This window comes from Pteronotus mesoamericanus, unplaced genomic scaffold (genome assembly GCF_021234165.1).
Source record: "Pteronotus mesoamericanus isolate MK-2021 breed Mesoamerican mustached bat unplaced genomic scaffold, CSHL_Meso_final contig_22, whole genome shotgun sequence".
Lineage (NCBI taxonomy): Eukaryota > Metazoa > Chordata > Mammalia > Chiroptera > Mormoopidae > Pteronotus > Pteronotus mesoamericanus.
In genome coordinates, this window is record NW_026555090.1 from 9,351,885 (window position 1) to 9,371,907 (window position 20,023).

The 20,023-nt window shown below is 55.8% G+C and overlaps 1 protein-coding gene and 1 pseudogene across 1 annotated transcript in view; one reads left to right on the plus strand and one right to left on the minus strand.

Moving 5' to 3' along the window:
- The window catches only part of NTN1 (netrin 1), a 172,342-nt gene that overhangs the window by 56,366 nt on the left and 95,953 nt on the right, over positions 1–20,023 (minus strand). The window contains exon 3 of the mRNA XM_054571254.1: positions 6,733–6,921. Coding sequence (XP_054427229.1) covers positions 6,733–6,921 — 189 coding nt within the window. The remainder of the gene's footprint in view (positions 1–6,732; positions 6,922–20,023) is intronic.
- LOC129068715 (multiple coagulation factor deficiency protein 2 homolog) overlaps positions 16,140–20,023 on the plus strand; it is a 31,556-nt pseudogene continuing 27,672 nt past the window's right edge.

Below are 20,023 nucleotides of genomic sequence, written 5' to 3' on the forward strand. Positions count from 1 at the left end.
AGGCACAAAAGAATAAATGTTTCAAGTTGCACGACCTCTCCTTTCCCCTGCCACTCTCGGATCAAGGTGCAGACAGCAGGAAGTGGAAGGGGAGGGGAGCCCCATAATCCCAAACTGGGTTATTTGACCCTCCTCATCTAGTTAACTATAGTCTTCCTGCACCTGATTTACAGCTGAGGGGAAAGGCACAGCTCCTACAGAGGGTTCCCAAGGGGGGCGGGGGGCGGGGGCGGGGGCGGGCCAGGGCCGGGGCCAGGGCGTGAGTCTGCAGGCACAGGCCGCAGATGGGCAGAGGCCAGATCTCTCTCAGCGGCACGTTCACAGCCACGTTTACACACACGCAGCCCGTCCCCACCTCTCCGCTCCGGGCCTCCACAAGCAGCTGCCAGACACTCATCTCTGCCATTCAACTCGTTTGTCATTTTTGCTCCCAAAGTGTGTAAATCCTTTATCCAGATTGTGCAATAGCATGAGGACAAATCCCCGGGGCCTTGCCCAGTCCTGTGGGAATCAGTCTCAAAGTCCAGGCTACAGCCAAACCCTTCAAGCGAGAGGGGCCCGGTTCTCCTGTGCTCCACCGCTCGCTGAAAGAACCCAGGCAACTGGAGAGCCCAGGGAGCCGTCTCTGCCGTGTGTGGATGCTGGCACGGCAGGGCCTTCCGGTTAGTACATTTTCCTCTAATTGCACAAGTAATCCTAGCAGCTAAAAGGTATGGAGTGACGCCACGTGCCAGGAACCTCCCCTACATCATTTCATTTAACCTACACCATAATCCCAGGAGGCAGGAGGAACTATTATTAACTCCATTTTCAGATGAGGAAACTGAAGCATCCAAGAGTATGCACCTTGCTCAGGGATGGAACTTGAATGAGGGACGGGTCATGTTTAATTCCAAGATCCCTGCTTTTAAAAGCTATTCACCCCAGGGCTGTTGGCTGGAGCCCACCTGCTGCTCTTCTGGTAGCAAAAGCTCTTTCCCAAGTGAAATGCCCTCCACTAAAAGAGAGGCTCGAGATCTGCAGGCTCCTCCGCTCACGACCGGGGAACTGGAAAGAGAGTAGGCTTCAGAGACAGGGGCGTGGCACCAAAGGGTGAGGAAGTGGCCAAGGATGCCCAGGGGAATGAGACAACGGGCTGGCCCTGAAGATCCAACTTTCGAGCAGGGAGGGCCTGCGTGGGCCGGGTCACAGGGCAGGGGCTCTTGCTTTGTAAGGAGCTTTGAACAAAACCACCTCTGCCTGAGTTCGGCCAGCTTGTCCAAGGTCTCAGGTCACAAACTTCCCCGACATCAGACACTTTCCTGCTGCATCAGCGACTGACAAAATTTTCACTGTTTAAAAAGGACACATGGCGTGTGTAACGTCAAAGCTGGGCGAGACTCATAGATGAGGAGACTGAGGTCCAGAGAGGTCACGTGACTTGCCTGATGCTCTATAGGCTTCCACCCTAGAGTCAAACCTGGAGATCAGATTTCTGAATCCCACCCCCCTCCAAATCCCCAGGGAACAGGAAAAGGATGCACCCCCAGAGGCCGCAGCGGGGGCTGAGCTTCCATGGGGATTTTCTCATCTTCTGACTTCTTCTCTCCAGGGGCACCGGCCTTCACTGCGCCCCAACAGGGTCCCCTTCTTGGGTCATGGTCTCCGCCCTCTGAGCTGAAGCTGCTCCAGCCACTGAGTGGCTTCCCTGCCTAAGGTGACCGGCCCTTTTCCCTGCACCCCAGAAATGACAACAGGAAATGGAAATGTGACAAGAGACCCACAAAGTGAAGGGGCACTCCTGACTCTGAGGCTTTTGTGGGCCTGTGGACGCCACCTGGGAGTCAGGAAGGGGAGCAGTCCCAGGTTCCCAGCTCTGTCCTGAGTAAACACTCAGACGATCAGACCTAGACACACGCACGCGTGCATGCACACATGCACACACGCACACGCACGCAGTCCAGCAGCCATGTCCACCCACGCTTCCATCTGGATGCTGGAACATCAGGCTGCACTAGCTAAGCTCCCAGCCTTACCCGGCAAGACTTAAATCTTTGAAAAATTTTAAATACACACCCCCTCCACTCAGTTTTCATCAAGAGACCCATAAAATTTTTTTTTTACTTCATTGATAATAAATGTCTCCCCTCAAAAGAACAAACCCTGGGGCCTAGGCCGCCTTTCTCGAGCCAAGAATGGCTGACTGCCCTCATCTCTTATTCTGCCACTGCCCTGGTTCTCAGCCTTGGCCACACACTGGACCCACCTTGGGAAGCTTTTTAGGGCCTCGGGACCCAAGTCTCACGGGAACCCATGAACTGAACCAGCATCTCTGGGGGCAGGACTCAGGCCTCAGCATTTTTGAACCTCCAGGGGGTTCCAAAGTACAGCCAAGGACAAGAACCTTGCCCAAGTTAGAGACCAAGGCACACACATCTTCGATAGCTTCTGCAACTTTAAGCAAAATGTGCATAACGAAACCATTTTTACTGGAGGCTAATTGATAAAAGCAAGTTAAGTTCCTAGGACATCTTGTCAACCTACCAAAATGAAGCTGAACGAAATGCATATTCGAGAACCCGCTGTACTGAGGATGCCCAAATGTGAAGGAAAAGAATTGGGAGCGAGAAAGAAATGTCAAGCAGCACACAGTGGGCAGGGAGCTGCAGCGGGGAGCCCGTGGTGCTGGCTTCCTCCCCGACCCCGGGCCGAGCTGCCTGAAGAGCCGGGGTGGGTGAGAGGCACAAGTGTGTGCACTGGCCAAGACGGCGAGGACCATCGCAGGCCTCTGCTCCGCCGCAGCCTGCATCTTCCAAGGACTCTGCACCTTCTTGGCAGCCTGCATTCAGCCACGTTGACTGTGGACTTGAAGGGGGCGGGGCAATGAGTGAAAGGAAAAGGCTGCTCAGTGGGATGGAAAGAAAGCCCTTTGTGCGGGGATGCTAGATGTGGTGGTTAATTTCTTCATTCTCATGGCAATTCGGCTCACGGAAGACTCCTGGAATGTCTTTATCCATCACAGATGGTTTGGGAAGATGATAAATTAATATCATTTAAATGGAGGCATGGCTGAAATGGTTAAACGGCAACGTCTTCTTTGCTGGCTCCAAAGAGAAAGCGCCCCCCAGTCCATAAAGAAGACAAATGGTAAACAAAACCGCCTATCTTTTGACAGATTCCAAGACGAGTATCATTCACAAACCATTCTGCGGAGAAAAGAGAGAAATTCATCTCATCTGACTCTGTATAGGACAACAGCCCACGCCATAATGAGGCCGTCCCAGGGCTGTGAAATTGCGCTGAATAGCCGGAGAGTGCAGCCGCCTGTTCCCCGGGCATGTTTATTACAGCCCTTTGTACACACCAGCCCTGCCAGCCCCGGCTTGGTTCTAACCCACGGGAGAGGAGAAAGAACCCAACAAATTTGTTGCTACGAAACTTCCCAAATGGGGGACTGCATAACAACACTTGGAATCTAATGCCTTCGCTCCAAGCAGTTCTTGTCTGGGTCCACCCCTGCTCTAAACTGAACAAGGCTGGGAGCTGGCCAGCCCCCAGGAGTGTATGGGTGGCCTCAGCCCCCTGCCGGGCTTCCCCCACCGCCCACCCTGCCAGGCCCTGGGAAGTCGGGCGGTAAAGAGGGCCCCGAAGCCACTCCTAACCTTCCTCGGGTCAACTGCCACCCTGAGTCAAGAGCCACAGCCCGTTGTGTGGGGTGCCCCGTGAAATGCATCTGGAACAGAGCGAAGACGTGCAGCCTTCAACTGAGGGCTATGATGAAGCTCCCTGAGGTCAACCCCAGGAGACCAGGGCCTCGGGGGTAGCTCCTCAGCTCCAAGAGTTTGGAAGCCTCTAAGAGCAAACCATGAGAGATCAAAAGACTGGGCCAAATGCTCCCAGCAAAGGAACCATTTCCTGAAATCGTCCAACTCTGGGAAGACAAGACAGCGGACTCCATGGAAGTGAGGAAGAGACCCCTGACTGAAGATCTCAAGGGCACACACCCCCCAGCTGGCATCTGAACTGCGGCTGGCTCCAGACGAGATCTCCGGGTCTCTCCTTGGTGAGAAGTGTCCTGCGAGGGATCCGAGGATTCAAAGTTCCCACATCCCCCAAGGGGGTGACACCGGGCAGAGCAGAGCAGAGGGGAGAGATCTGGAACTTTCAACAGATGCCGTTCCTCACCAGTGAAATGGCGGGACCTTTCAGGTCACCTTCTTCCTGCTCACCACTCAGACAGCAGCTCTTTCAGGCAAGGTCTTTTTTCACCAATCGTGAAGCAGGGCCCTTCGGGCAATGCTCTTCCTCACCAATCAGTGTTAGGACCGGCCAGGTAGTGTTTCCCTCACCAACCGGGTGGCAGGACCCTGGAAGCATTGTTTTTCCGCACCAGTCGGGGCGTGCTGGGAGTCCCACCCTTTCCTGCCACGTGGCCCCTGCAGGATCCGCAGGTACCCCTCCGAGCAGAATCCGTGCACGCACGTCTCCTCTTCTGTGGGGCCTTCTCCCAGTGTTCCCACCAAGGCTGGGGGCAGCTGCTGCCCAGGGCTGAGAGGGAGGACACAGCCACCAAGGCTGGCCACAGAGCTTGAAATAATAAAGCAGGACCACACCCTTGTGTGCCTGTATCTCTTCCTTCTGGAGGCTGGGTGTCTCCACACCTTCTAACCAGAGTGGCAGAGCCCCAGAGGATGATCTACAGGTTCCCAGAATCCTGCAGATTCTCGACATGTCCCTCATAGCGGTAAGAGGCCACACCTGGCCCTCCCCCTCCCCCTGCAACAGCGGAGAGGGAGGGGGGCAAACGGCAAGATGGCCAAAGCCCTGCTCCTTCCTGTCTCTTCAGGGGACAGGCCTTTCCTGCAGAAACTGACAGGGCAATACATAGCCACCACCCTTCCACAGAGCCTGGACCCTCTCACCCATTGGCAGATTTCTCCATTTGGCCAGCTGAGTGGCTACTTTTGTTTTGTTTTTAAGATTTTATTTATTTATTTTTAGAGAGAGGGAAGAGAAAGGAAAAAGAGAGGGAGAGAAACAGCAATGTATGGTTGCCACTCATGCGCCCCCAACTGGGGACCTAACCCACAACCCAGGCATGTGCCCTGACTGGGAATCGAACCTGCGACCCTTTGGTTCCCAGGCCAGCACTCAATCCACTGAGCCACACCAGCCAGCGCAGAGTGGCCACTTTTGGTTAACATTTCTTGGCCAAGTCCTCAAGGACTCTATGTACAAGCAGTTGTTTACAAAACCCTGTCTTCAATTTCTTCCGTAAATGAACCATAATCAACACTTGGGCATAGGTGAAGGAGCTGGACACCTTCCAATTACATCCTCTGAAAACCCAAAGCCCTCTGTCCCTGGTCATGCGCCGGCTCACGCCTGCTTGACACTGTAGGTGTTTCTTGGGTCCCTTTGCCCAGGCCACCCTTCTCAGTCCCTGTTCAGTCTCCTGGAAGATTCTCACCTGCATGGATTGCTTTTTGGTGTGGAAAAAGCCCAACTACCTTTATGCTTAAATTTCTCTTGACAACCACCAGAGGCAGCCTTAAGTCCACAGATCTGAGAGGAGAGCCTGCTTGGAACCACCTGTTCATTTGGAATTGAAGGGATTTCTCCCGGAAGACGCAGACTGGGAACCTGTTTGCTTGGAGCAAAGTGTTCCATACAAGCAAGGCCGGCTTCAGGGGCCCCGTGCTCATGAGGACACGTGCTTGGCTGACGCTCTGCTGTGGCCATTTTGAAATTCTTAGTAATTCTTGAACCAGAAGCCCTGGCGTTTCATTTTGTTGGTCCTACGCACAAGTGCCCAACATCTGGTGGACTTCCTGTTAGGACGATGATCCTTTGGCTTCATCCAAAGGCTAAGCAGTGGCCACAGAAGGGCTCTCCACTGTAGCTCCTCATCTGGGCCTGAGTCCACCACGGCTTGGGTCTCTCAGGCGTCACCACCCTGTCCACGCTGGATTGTGGCCCAAGAGCCCTCAGAGACGTCGTCTTGGGGAGCCATGCTCACAGCAAGCCCTGGCTCCAGGCCCCCGATTCTGCGCCCACAGAGCCCTGATTCCTGGAACTCCCAAAAGCTTATGTGGGGTGGAGGGTCGTACTTCTCCCCCAGCGCCATTGAGTCCCCGGGCTTTGCAGCAGCTGCTCTGAGGCACCGCACCCGCGCTTCACATTTGTCAGTGGGAGAACACGGCAGAAAGCTAAAACATTAGTGCTTGCTTCAGTGAACGAAAACAGAGTCTCCCGGCTCCCTTTAATTTTTTGTCCTGAGAAGTAAAGCTGTTTGCAGGTGGATTAAATGTTCCTTCTGAGACCCTGCCCTTGAAGCTGCGCCTATGCAGCGCCTGTGTCTGCGCGGCTGTCGGGGCTGGGTGGGGGGAGGTGCGTGCACACAGCCAAAGAAATCTGTCTGCCTGGTTTTGGTAAAATAGAGCCCTTTGTGCCACGGTAAGCCTGGTGAACGTGACCCCCGCCCTGTGGTATGCGGCACACCTGTGCGGAGGGACCGGCAGCTGGGAGGGGGCGGGGCGCCGGGCCGGGCGCCCTGCACCCGCGCAGAGATCACACCTTCTCCTTTCTTCTCCTTGGAGTCATTGCTCCATCGCCCCTTTGTTTCAGCCCACACCTCCGAATACCAGGGGGGCCGTGCATGTGTGTGATCGTCCGAAAAAGAAAGAGAAGAGGAGAAGCGCTGAGGAAAGAGAGGGAGGCTGGTGTGGCCAAGGCCCCGCCCCCGCCGCCTACCTTTGCAGGCCTTCCGGTGGGTGATGGGCTTGCCCATGTCGCGGTAGTAGCCCTCCTTGCAGTAGTGGCAGTGGCGGCCGGCGGTGTTGTGGCGGCAGTTGAGGCAGACGCCCCCGCTCTTGCGCCCTGACAGCTTGTAGAGCTCCATGTTGAAGCGGCAGCGTCGGGCATGCAGGTTGCAGCTGCAGGCTGTGAGGAGGCAGGGAGAGCCGTCAGGCAGAGGCACCGCGGGTGAGCCAGGGAGACTCTGCCCCCCAACCCCGCTCCTTCCAGCAGGCCAGGGCGAGCTGCTCTTTGGCTCCCCTGCATGCATCTGTACCCTTATTGACCACCTGGCAGTACCTGAGCCATGGCTGAGGCTGCCGCTCCCTCCCAAGTGGACATTTCATTTCCCTCCGTGGAACACACCTCAGAGTGGGGAGGTGGAGCTGGCATCCTCGTTGTGCCCAAATCCTGCTTGCTGGGGGTTAAATCGTGCCCCCCCATTCATATGCTACCCCAACCCCAGGACCTCAGAATGTGACTGTATTTGGAGACAGGGCCTTGAAAGGGGTGATGAAGTTAAAGTGAAGCAGTTTAGGTGGGCCCTCATCCAATCTGACTGGTGTCCCTAGTAGAGGACATCTGGACACAGAGAGATCAGGGGGACACACGCGCAGAGAAAAGACAAGCGAGGACACAGGGAGAAGGTGGCTGTCTGCAAGCCAGGGAGAGGGGCTGCAGGGAACACTGGCCCGGCCACCACCGTGGCCTCAGACGGCCTGCAGCCCGCTCCTCCGCCCTGTCCCCTTGCACGCTCCTCAGGATCCAGTGTCCTTTCGCTCTGCCCCGACACCCTCCAGGTCCGCTTGCGGCCACAGGACGGCCTTTGTGCTCCTGACTCCCAAGTCCACATTTCCAGCTCCCACTTCGGGGCCTGCACTTGGACCCAGAGGCGACTGCTCCAAACGCAGCCACTCCTCTCCGGGCGGCCAGGCCTGGGCTGAGCCCTGCAGGCCTTCTGAACGCCGCAGCCAGAGCGCGTGTTCTGAGCACCAATCTGAGGATGCCCTTTACCTCCGGGACACCTTCCAATGGCTCCCAGTTTTCTTCTGGATTAAAACTGACATCATTTCACACGGCCTGCAAGGCTCTAAACACCTGACTCTGCTTCCTCCTCTCGCTCGTGCACTTCAGCAGCAGCAGACTCCTTCCAGCCTCCAGAGTGCGCCCTGGGTGACGACCCCTGCCTGCCCCTCCATGACTTGGCTTAGCCTCCTAGGTCCCTCTTCTCCCAGGCCCCCTCCTCATCCGCCTGCACCCTTCTCACCCTCCAGGTCTTGGTCACCACGTCACTTCCATGCCCACTTGCACCTCCTACCAGCCTGGCTTTGGCCAGAGGGCTGCGGGCTGCCCCGGCGCCCAGCGCAGCCGCACACAGGCCTCCTTGCACCCGCCGGAGGCCTGCCACTTGCCTCCTTCCTTAGATCTCTGACTGCAAGGCAACCCCAGCTTGGACGGGGCCAGTCCTGCTCACCCTGTAACATGATTTGCCCTGCTTCTGCACTAAGCTTGTTTTAAATCCCACTTTTGGGTAATATCTAAGGAAATACATGTTTAATGCCAGACACTTGAAAAACCAAAGCAGAAAGGAAAAAAACTGCACTCAGATTTCCACCAACTGCTGTCAACACCGGGGTCCGTCCTTGCGGGCTTTAATTAACAGTTGCTCAGCCGTGGAGCGCTTTAATTCTTTCCTACAGATAAGGGCGACACTTGTACATCTCAGGTTCATAGCCTGTTTCCTCATCACGGTGACTATTTTTTAGTGTCACATAACACTCTTCATAGTTTTGAAACATGGTCTATCGTACCAGTGCACGGGCATGTGTGATGAGCGGCTCGGATCCACTGTGGGCGCATTTAAAAGCAGGGCCTGCCGGGTTGGGTAGTTAGGTTGTTTCCAGTTTTTCACAGTTATAAACAACACGTTGATAAACCACCTTTGAACTCACGAATTCGTGCTCTGTTCTGATGGTTGCTGTATAGTAAATTTCTCACAACAGAACTGGTAGTTATATTTGGGGTCTACACGTTTTAAATTTTTAAAAAGTATGTTTATTTTAGAGAGAGAAGAAGGGAGGGAGGGAAAGAGAAACATTGGTTGGTTGCTTCCATACACACCCCTGCTGAGGATCGAATCTAAAACCTAAGTATGTACCCTGACCGGGAATCAAACTCCCAACCTTTTGGTGTATGGGAAGATACTCCAACGATCTGAGCCGCACCAGCCAAGGCGGGTCTACATGTCTTAACTAGGGATCCAAACTGCCAAATTCCCCTGCAGGAAGGCTGTCCTAGCTTACACTCCCATCAGCAGGATATGAGAGTTACTATTTCAACACACCCTTGAAAAGAATAACTATGCATTTGGTATCAGCATTCTTTTTTTTCCCCCAATCTTTGCCAATTAGTCTGGAAAACACACACACATACACACACAATTTTAATTTGCATGTCTTTGATTACCAGTGAGATTGAACATTTCCCCATGTTTGTTTTTCTATTCATATTTCATTTTTTGTGCATTGCCTGTTCACGCCATTTGCCCCGTTTTCAAATAAGGTGGTGTGGGTTTTTTTTTCCATAGTGTCTGGTGCTCTTAAATATAATGGATTAAAAACCGTTTGTCTTTTCTACTATTCAAGCTGCAAATATTTTTCACCAGTGCTTTATATATTACATTTTTGGTTTTAAAAAAACATTTGCCCCTTTAGTTTTTCTGTGATGATATGAGCTTCTTTAAATATTCTTCCTAAATTCACCTCTAAACCACGCACCCATTAGTCACTCAATTTACAAGTCGAGATGGACAAGTGCTTTAGCGGAGGCTCAGTAGGGAGCTGGCAGACTCAGCTCACGCCTTGAGTCCGGAAGCAGCTGGACACCACCTTAGGCTGTAGCCCAGGACCAGAACCCAGGCCTTTGGGCTCCTCTTCTACTGCCCCAGAGGAAAGGGCCGCACCACTGGAAGAAAGAGCGGCTGGGCCTAGAGTACGGGCTGGAACCAGGTCTTTCCTACTAGCACAGGAGTCACAGGGCCTGACACACCTGCCTGGGGACAGGGATCCAGAAAGGTTAGCCAGACCTCACTCCCGTAGGCCTCTCTTGTACTGGGAAAGGCCTCAGTGGCAGCATCTTCTTGGTCCTTCTTGGAGACAGATGCTAATCCTATGTCTTCTTCTCTCAGGATGGCTCCAGCTGTCCCCCATCCTCCCAGCAGGACCACCCCAGCCTCCGGGCCCCTCCTGGGAGCTCAGCCCCCATCCCCATCCCCAGGAAAACCCTGGGCTGGTATCTCTCTTCCACCTTCCACCGACAAAAGGTTCTTCCCAAACAACTGGTCACACAAAAGAAAACTCAGAGGCTGAACATCAAAAGGCAGGGCTCTCTCCCTCCCCCCTGCTCTCGGAGCTGTCAGGGGACATCAAGTGGCAATTGCCCACGCTCGACCTTCTGCAAAGTATTTTACAGCTTGTTTTCTTTTCTCTTTGTTTTATTTTCTCTGCACAAATGGAAAAATGCATCAGGCAAAGCCGCTCACATCTGGATCCCTCGGCTCCACACGAAGATGTCACCCAACTCCCAACCCGTCCCTAGCCCCTTTCTCAGAGAGACACCTTAATCCCTTGTGCCTTCCTGTTTATCTCCTGCCTCTCTTGGAGGCAAAAATATTGGGTATTAGTTTCATTATCAGATTTCAAGGCGGGAAGGAAAGGGCAGCTTTGTGAGAACAGAGAGGTCAGCCCTGGGGAGAGGCGCGGGGGCGGGGCAGCACAACTAACTTCTGAGGAACCTGCGTGGGCCGCCCTGTCCCAGGTTCCCCAGCCACCCAGAGCGGGCTGGCCCGGCCTGGACCCCAGCTCTATGCCCCACTTGACTGCCATGTGGGGATCACCAAGGATGCATCACGTGTGGCTGCATTTCAGACCCAGGGCCCTGACATGGGGCAGGAGGGAGGAGGAAGAGAACCCCGCACGCACACACACTTCTTAACCGGAAACCTGACAGGAAATGGGGCCCAAGAGATAAGGATCTATTTTCTTCTCCCACGAAGAGTTCTTCTCGGTCCTATTTTGCCAAACGCCGGTCACCACCCTTCCTTAGGCTTCTCCAAACCTCTTCCACCTGCCCAACACCTCACCACCCACAAGCCAGTTCAGTTCAACACACAGGGGGCCCTCCAATTACACGCCAGGCCCTGCGCCACGAGCCATGCCGGAGACAAGGGTGGACGGTGCACCCTCGGCTGTCCAGGGCTCCCCTCCTCATGGAGGGTGGAGGGACAGGTGAGCTCTCTCAGCAGCAAGCTCTTCGGTCAAGTGGCTCAAGTGCCCTCCTCAGCTGCGTGGGTTCCTGGAGCACAGGAACAGTGACTGCCCTTATATCCTCCAGCCCAGAGCAGACCTCAGTGTGTTCTTGTGGCACAAATGAGGGAGAGAAAGAGCAAGTCAGAGAGAACCTGGATGGATGGACGGATGGATGGAGGCATGATGGGTGCGTGGGTGGACAGATGAGTGGATGACCCATGGGTGTGTGGGTGAATGGATAGATTGGTGGGTGGGTGGGTGGATGGATGGATGGATGGGTGAGTGGGTAAGTGGATGGATGAGTGGATGGTGGGTGGCTGGCTGAGTGTAGATGGACAGGCGGATAAATGGGTGGGTGGGTGGGTGGGTGGGTGGGTGGATAGATGGATGGATGATGGATGGGGGAGTGGTTGGATGGATGGATCATTGAATGGATGAGCAGGTGGATGGGTGAATGGGTGGGTGAATGAGTGGATGGGTAGGGAGCAGGTAAGTAGGACGAAGGGCAGATTGCGTCCTCTGCCTAACCTACATCTTGACAAGGCATGGTCTTGTGATATGTGACATTTCTTTTATTGTTGCTTTGAAGTATTTAAAACTTGTTTTGCTACTTGAACTCATCGATTCAGCTTCTGCTGTTCGAGTATCCTGCAGCGCTTCAAGGAGAAGAACCCACCTCTAGGGTGCCCGAGCTCCTCCCAAGACCCTTGCACACAGTAGGGACTGACTCTGTATCCATGGGCTTGACGAGTTTACAAACACCGGGGTTGGCCCTCACCCAAAAGACCCTAGCGACCTAACCGCCAACCCCTCAGGGCTCCCCTAGGCCCAGACAGAATCCGCAGATGTGGTTAAGCCATATCCTGGCCCTGCCCTTCAGGATATCTGGGCCTGGCTCCTCCAAATGCCACGTGGAACAGGCAGGTCATTGGTGACGGGTTTCCTCAGGGGCCCTGTGCTTGGCCCGGGGACGCTGCTCCGGCCTTCGTGCGCACAGGACCACCCCCAGCACCCTTCCCTCCTTTCCGGGGCGGTTCTTTAGAGAAGGCCGACCCGGGTTATTTCTGCAGCGTTATCAGGGAGCTTTGGACTGACACATCTGCAGCTGAACTGTCCAAAATAACTGGCGCACATGTGCACCATCCACATGCTGGGAGCTCTGTGTGCCGGAAATCGGCCCCAGTCCCCGGGGTCCCTGTGCCCCCCAGTAATCACTGCTGAGGCTGCCATGGCTGGTGACCCATTTCCCTGCATCCAGGCCACAGGGGCAGGTCGGCGCTCAATGGGCACTCGCAGGCTGGGGGCGGGTGCTGCTTCTCTCACCAGTTCTTTTGCTCCCTTTGCCTGTGGCTGCTGAATTAAGGACCAAGAGGCCTGTTCACCGCAGCGTTCACAACTTCCGGGGGGCGGGGGAGTGGGCGGTGACAATTAGAGCAGTGGTTCTCAGCTGGGGGCGACTGTGCCCTGTGCAAACTTCTGGCAGTATCTTTAGTCACTCTCATTTATCACAACTGGGGGAGGAGGCGCTACCGGCATCGGCATCGAGGGGACAGAGACCAAGGATCCGCTCAACATGCACAGAACGGCCCCCTACCACAGAGTCATCGGCCCAAAGTGTCGACAGTATCAAGTCTGAGAGGCCCTGACATCACCCCCCCACCCCCGCCCAGGATGTGTGAATTTTTACACCCCTTCGTTGGGGTCTAAGGTGCCCTAAGTGCAACCCCAGCAGCTCTGAATGCAGCCCAGGGAGGTAGAAGTTTTCAACTTCCACAAATGCTGACTGCAGCCTTTGCGGGGACCGCAGGCTGGTGCCGAGTGCAGAGGAGGCAGCGGCGAAGGACAGAGGCCTGCCCTCAGAGCACGCCTGTCTCAGAGGGAGGGCGCGTGCGCAGCGCCTTAGTAACCACACAACACGTCCGACCAGGCCGAGAGCTGTCGGGACTGACAGCTCGAGAGGCCATTCCTCTTTGCTCCACTGGGGACAAGGTAGTGAGGACGGGGCCAGAGAAGAAAGTCAGAGCCCAGGCGGGACAGTCTCACCAGACCTGCTCCAACTGCAACGTGCCCAAGGGTCGCCTTGGCATCCAGTTCAAAGCAGATCCTGATTCTGGAGCTCTGGGCTGGGGCCTGGGAAGTCCCCGTTCCCAAAAAGCACCCAGGTGATGCTAGTGCTGCTGGCTGGCAGACCAGCGTAGGTTGGTGGCATTGGAACTAAACTGAAAAGGGCTCTCTGCGGTGGGAGTCCCCAGGAAAGTGAAGGGGAGAGTTTACGGTGGGGAGTCTGGTTTTAAAAGAAACGTCTCCTGAATAATTGTTTCAGAATAGTAAAAACATTTGAGAGTTATTTTTTAAAGTTTGGGGTCGTCTTTACTTCCTTTTAGTTATTACTTAGTTACTTTATTTGGTATACTATTTATTTAGAAATTGTTTGACCCTTGTTCATCAATTTTAAGAGACCCAGTGGGGTCTACTCTATACCCAGTTTTCAGCTTCTCCTGAAATGACTGAGCTAATCAGCCACCACTCCTCACGCACCTGGCTCCTGCCAGCACCTGGGGACACTCTGAGCTGGGCTCTCAAAGGACTCCTTTGGGAGAAGGGCTGAGGAAGGAGTGGCTCAAGAATTTCTAGGACCTGGGTCCTTTTGTATCTGCTGGCAAGCTGGGCAGAAGAGAAGTAAGTCATACATGTGGTGCATTTGCAAAGTCCACTTTACAAATGGCAAAGTGGTAGCACGTGGGTATATCTATTCATTCAACCAATATTTGCTGAGCACCTACTATGCTCCAGGCACTAGCCAAGGCACTGGGGATATAAGAGTAAGCAGGACAGACGTGGTCCCTGCCCCCAGAGAGTCTTCGGAGATAGTGGCGTGATAAAAGTCTGGTTAGCGCGCTGCCACTGACACCTCACTCCCAGGCCCAGCCCCACTGCCGAACACGGGGCTTAACGCTTGTCACTGGGGGCATCACCCACCCAGATGCAATACGGTGGTGACCAGGCAGGTAAGAGGCTGAGAGACCAGAAGCATCAGCCAGGGGCAGTTTGGTTCTAGTCAAGGCTCTAGGGTTTGCAAACATTTGAGGGATGCTGTGTCAATTTTAATTTTAAAACAACTGTTGAAAAGCATCGCCTGCCACAGCCAGGAGAACTGGACAACTCGTTTGTCTGAAAGAGGAGTCAGCAGTCCATGCTGAGTGCCCAGACGAGGTGAGCATGTCCTATGCGGCTGGCGGGGGTCCCAGAGAACATGTAAGGAGAGATATGGCGTGAGATGGGGCCACTGTGACATCCCCAGCAGGACCCGCCTCTGCATTACACACACACACACACACACCCCTCCCCCCCACCTCCCCCCACCCCCGACTAGCGAAGCACGGCGGCTCCAGGGTCAGCAACCCCCACGTTCCTCTCTCTCGGAACTCTGTTCCCCCCATTCCTTCTCTCCAGTCCTTCAGTTCAATTCAAGTAGCCGTTCACTCCCTCCGCAGACCCCAACATGTGATGGTTCCCAAACTCCGGCGCACAGAGTCACCAGGAGTGCCAACCAAACCATGGAGCGCGGAGCCCCGCCCCCAGTAGCCTCCGGCCGCAGGTCCTGGTGGGGCCGTAGCAGGGCCGTAGGGGGGTCGTGGGACTCCGCGCTGCTAACCAGTCCCAGGTGAGGCGGCGCTGCCTGGTGAAGGGCCGCGTTTTGGTAACAATAACCACTGATAGCGCAGGAGGCGGGCGGAGGTGGGGGAAGATGTCTGAAGATAAGGACCTCGGAGCCCACCTGTGATGTAATTATTAATAAATAAAAATCGAACGGCACACAAGGCAGCAAGGCCGAGAGGAGCGAGAGCCAGACCTGGTTTGGGAGACCCGGGACCTGGGCGCTACCCCTCGCCCTGTGCCCCGCCCACGTGTGAGACCCTGGAAAGCCCACAGGCCTCCCTCAGTCCCCAGGTTCTCATCTGAAAAACGAAAACATTGGGTCTGATGACCTCTGGGTTCTGTTCAGGCCTACAAGTTTGTAGCTGCAGGACGCTGCCAACTCCGGGGAGGTAAGGGTCGGATTCACGGTAAGGGTCAGGGAGGCTCTGGGGGCGGGGGCGGGGCGGACCTGGGAGTTCAGGAGGGGGGCGCTCCCAGCGTGAACACGCCACCGGGGTGGACTAGGCAGGCAGGTGACAGGGCCGAGCACCATCAGCCCCGGGAGTCAGAGGCCGGCAGGATGATACCGTGGCCCTGGGGGGGCATCCTGTAGGCTTCTGATCACTCCACGTGAAGGCAACACGGCCCACATCCCCGCCCCCCCGCCCCCGCCCCCCTCGCCCCGCCCTCCCGCAGAAAAACAGCCTCAGAAGGGCAGTGGCTGGCAGAACTGGTGACGCCTGGGTCTTCCAGAAGGACAGGGTGTGGCAAGGATCCCCTCTAGGGTACTGGGCAGAGGAAACCCATCTCAGGGAGAAAAAAGTAGTCCCCCTTTTAAGCATGTGGGGGGTGCTCCCAGGGGGGCTTGCTGAGAGGATTTCCAGGAGGTCAGTTAACAACCAGGAGCGGTCCGCTGGGCCTGGGAGCTCCTGAGGCCGAGTCCTGGAAGCGGGGAGCCCGCTGACCTCTCTGAGGGCGCCTCCTCTCTCGGGGGACAGAGGCCTGCAAAGCCGCAACCTTGTTTTTAAAAACTCCAACTTGAACACAAAACCTCTGACCCCAACCAGTGCTTTATCTCTGGTATCAGAAATAGAATCAACAAGAGGTGGATCAAGGTGGTAGGGAAAATGGATAAAAAAACAAAAACAAAAACGGGGAAGTGCTGTAGCAACCCAGCCCGGGCAGGCGTGAGTCAAGGAGGCTGGCGCTCCGGCCTGGCGGGCTTTAGATGGTTCCCGATAAAATCCTGGGAGATAAGTGGCCTGTGTTTGTTGAGGGCTTAGGGAGCTTTAGCCGAGTCCCACACAAAGGGGCCCTCTGTCAACAGTCCTTCAGGCCACTAATAGGGCTGAACAAACACTAGGGTAACAAGCTCTTCACACCTGTGGGGCTTGGGAAAGGCCTGACCCCTTTGTCAGGATGTCAGACAAAAGAGCCCGGACCGAGCCAGGCCCTCTGGGGCCTCTGGAGAAGGGGCTGCGGGTGGATCTGAGGCCTGTGAGTCTTGCCTCCCTCAAGCAGGTAGATGCGTGAACTCCATCCGGGCAGGGAGACCGGCTGACGATACTACGGTCCATTCGCGGGGCTGGGATCGGGAGGAGTAAGGGTAGCCGGGAGCCTCTATGGCAAACCACAGCCACAGCCACAGCCTGGTGGCTTTCTCTCGAGCTCTGTGGGGTGACCGGCCCCTCCCTGGTTGACGGCAGGACACCCTCCCCCCACAGTCCCCGCGTCCCGCATCGGCTTGACCTCACCATCATATTTTCCACTGACTTTTTTTCTCTGTAAACATCTCAGCCTTTCCTTTCCCCTACCCTTTTTTGGCCGCTGCACCGCCCCCTTCCCCCGCCCAGGCTGTGAAACAATCCCTTTCTAACGCCTCCCGGGCCTCTCACTGCGGAGGGATAACTGAGGCTCCTGCTGCGCGCAAACGCCCTGCTCCCGGCGGCGACGTCTCGCCAGGCCCAGAGCGCTCGGTGCCCCGTCTGCAGCGTCCTCCCCGCAAGGCCGCCGCAGACAGCCAGCCGGGGGTGGCCCTGCCCTGTCACCTCCCCAGGGACTTCAGCCCCCGCCCACTGTGTGGCATTCCCACTCCAATCTCCTCCATCCCTGGGCCCTCTTCAAGCGCTCCTCTCACCTCGGCACTGCCCTGTTCTGGAACTTTCGGTGGCTGTCTACTGACTACTAGATGTAAACGCTCTTGCCCTTGAGACTACTGGTTTCCACATAAAGGTTCAGACCTGGGTCTTGCTTCGTGCGTGTAACAGGACCCCGAGGAACAGCCCTGCCCTCTCCCATCCACACCCAGCCTCCTCAGCCAAAGGGCGGAAGCAGGCTCTTGGGCTGGGGCAGGCTTCCAGGGTGTCCAAGTTTATCCTCTTATCGAGGGAGAGAGGAGAAAAACGAGGCTCCAACAGTCAGAGCGACCTCGCCAAGCACCTGGCACGAGCGGGGGCACTCCTCACTCGGGGGCCCCAGAACCCGAGCACAGCAAAGTGAGGCTGGCGTGGCTGTGGGCAGAAGGAAGCTTGATAAACCTCCATGGCTGCTGGAATCCATTTTGGAAGGCCCAGAATTTTCCAAGTACAAGAGTCGTCTGAGCAAAGCTCCCCCCATGGCTTGCATTGCCATGAAATCACACTGCCTATGACTGGCCCACCCCTGCCCAGATGCCTGTCTGGCAGCACGCGGCTTCCTTCCGGCCATTTTCCCCAGAGGTGGCACACACTCCCTGTGCTTTATTAAACAGACCTACGAGCGCTGATTTGCCAGCCATGCCGGCCAAGCCTGGCCCCTGGCTCCCCGGAGTCAGTTCCCCTCTGTAAGGGGTCCCATTACTGAGCCCGGCACCGGCCAGGCTGGAGAAGCAAGGCCAGACTCCAGCAGGAGAGGGAGAGGCTGGCGGCGAGGGAGGTTTGATGACTCGCTGTCGGTTCTGTGCCCCTGGCCCCAGTTGGGAAAGCATGTGACTCCGAGGACACCGTTCCCATTCCCGTGACCACCGTCTCACGGCAGAGTCCCTTTCCACTTGACCAGTTATTTAATGCAATTCTTCAGTTAACTTTGACTTGGGCTTTCCACTAAGAGACAAGCTTCACCTGCAGCCTAAACTTCTCCGGAAATACGACTCCACACACACAGCCCGGTTAGCCCCAAAGCCCGAGGTTCTTGCCCGTGAATGGGGACAGGTGGAAACCGGGGTCCCCTGAGCCACTCCAGGTCAGCACTGACACGCCTTCTCACTTTCCCACTTCACTTGCCCACTGGGGTTGCCAGAGTTAGCAACTAAAGAGACAGGACGCCCAGTTACATTGGAATTTTAACAAACACTTTTTAGTAAAAGTGTGTTCAAGTGTGGCTTGGCAATCCTATCTACCAACACCGCGTAGACCCCGATCAAACGGGGGCTTTGCCTAAGATCTGTGATTTTACATGACGATTTTTAATTAAAGGGAATGCTAATCTCCTCAGCACCTGAAAGCCCCAGAAGAGGCAAAGAGGGCCCCCAGTTCAGCAGCACCAGCAGGGAAGAGGCCTTGAACGGCTCTTCTGAACCCCGAGCGCTATCTGATGCTCCAGTTCCTGTCTGGTCAGTGACACCTTGTCCTTCCTTAATCACTTTCCTTTCTCCACGCGCCCAGTGGGAACAGAAACCCCCGTCTGAGGCCACATGGAAATGTGAGAGAAGGGGATGCCCTGCCCACCTAAGGGCCCCAGGAGAGCTCTCCCGCTGCACGCCCCACCTCCTCGCTGTCCCCGGCGGGCTCTCCGGGGCCCCGGGAGCCCCCCGAATGCCTCCATCCCACACACAAGGGCCCCCAGGTGGAAACACACTGCTGTTTAGGCAGAAACAGGAAGAGGAAGGCCGTTATGACTAGAATGGCCCAAAATGTTTACCCAAAGAAGGCCATTTTCATCAGGACGCGCTTTGTGGTGAAACTGATCAAACTCGGGACCTCAGTTCTGAATCCAGTTAATTTAATCAAACCAGTAGGTACAATTTATTTATATATCAGTAAAGTGTTTGTGAGATGACAATTAATTATACATCACCCTATCACTGAAGAAGGCAGGTGGCCTGCCGCAGAACTGAGAAAGTGACAGCGAAAGGCAGATTGCAGCTGACCAGGAAGAGCACGGGCCACCGTGAGAGCGATCTTGCTGTTCCCACAGGCATGCGAGCAGAGGGACGCAGTACAAACTATAAAGTCCCTTCCATCTCCGAGAGCCTTCAAAGAGACACTGTTCCGCCTCTGGGCTGTGAGAGCTTCTAGGTGCGAGGCCAGGACTGCCCTTGTTCCTGTTCCTACACCCGAGTCTGTGGAAGAATCCTGGGAAGTCCTCCAGCCCGTAAATGAGCCCCTGTCCTGGGGGCAGGGGCTGTTTGTGTGGGGAAGACAGCAGGACTTACCTGTGGGCAAAAGTGGGGGATTTATTTGGAGAAAACAAACCAAGTGGTCCTTCTGGAGCGATGGCCTAAGTTACTGGCCAGAGTAAGAGGGCAGGGCCTGGGGACCACAGCCACCACTTCCTCACAGCAGAGTCCGTGCAGCCGCAGCTCCGACAGCAACAGCAGTGGGTCCGTTTAAAAACTAGCCAGTCTTTCTAGGTCTCAAAAGCTTTTACGGCAACAGTGCCCCAGGAGCACTGTGCGCCGAGGCACCTCTGGGGGCTCCGAGAAAGAGGGCAGAGCGGAGCCCAGGCACGGCCGGGAGGCTGAGGCGCACGGGCGCTGGGGAGCAGAGGGCCGAGGCAGGAGGTGAGGGCAGGGCTGCAGCTTACACCTGGCCGTCTCCGCCCACTGCAGCTGCCTCACAGCAGTGACAGGCGGCCCACCAGGGGCCGTCTCTGTGCACCGAGGTGAGCCCCGGACACGCAGGATCACATCTGCGCTTCACAGCCTCCCCGGAGGCGGGGATCGCCAGCGTCCCACCCTGCACCGTGCTACCGCCCTGTCTGCCCATCGTGAAGCGTCACCACTGCCCCCAAGGTAAGCCACAGAGACGGGGGAGGAAAGGCTGTGGGGCCTCCCGGAGCGGGGAAGGGGCTCCCGACTCTACACTGTGGAAGCCACCCTACCTGTGACTTTAGAAACCCCAAATCCTACCCGCCCCCGCCGCCGCCTTGGGAGACAGATAGAAAGCTGGTGCAAACCCATGTGCTCTCATAAACACCCCGCACTGCACAGCTTTACACGATTCTCACCCAAGGAGGACATTAAATTAAAAAAGCGAAGGCACCGGGGGCCTACTTTTAGATACGACATCCTCCCAGTGTGGTCACCGACAGCGGGCGAGGAGGAC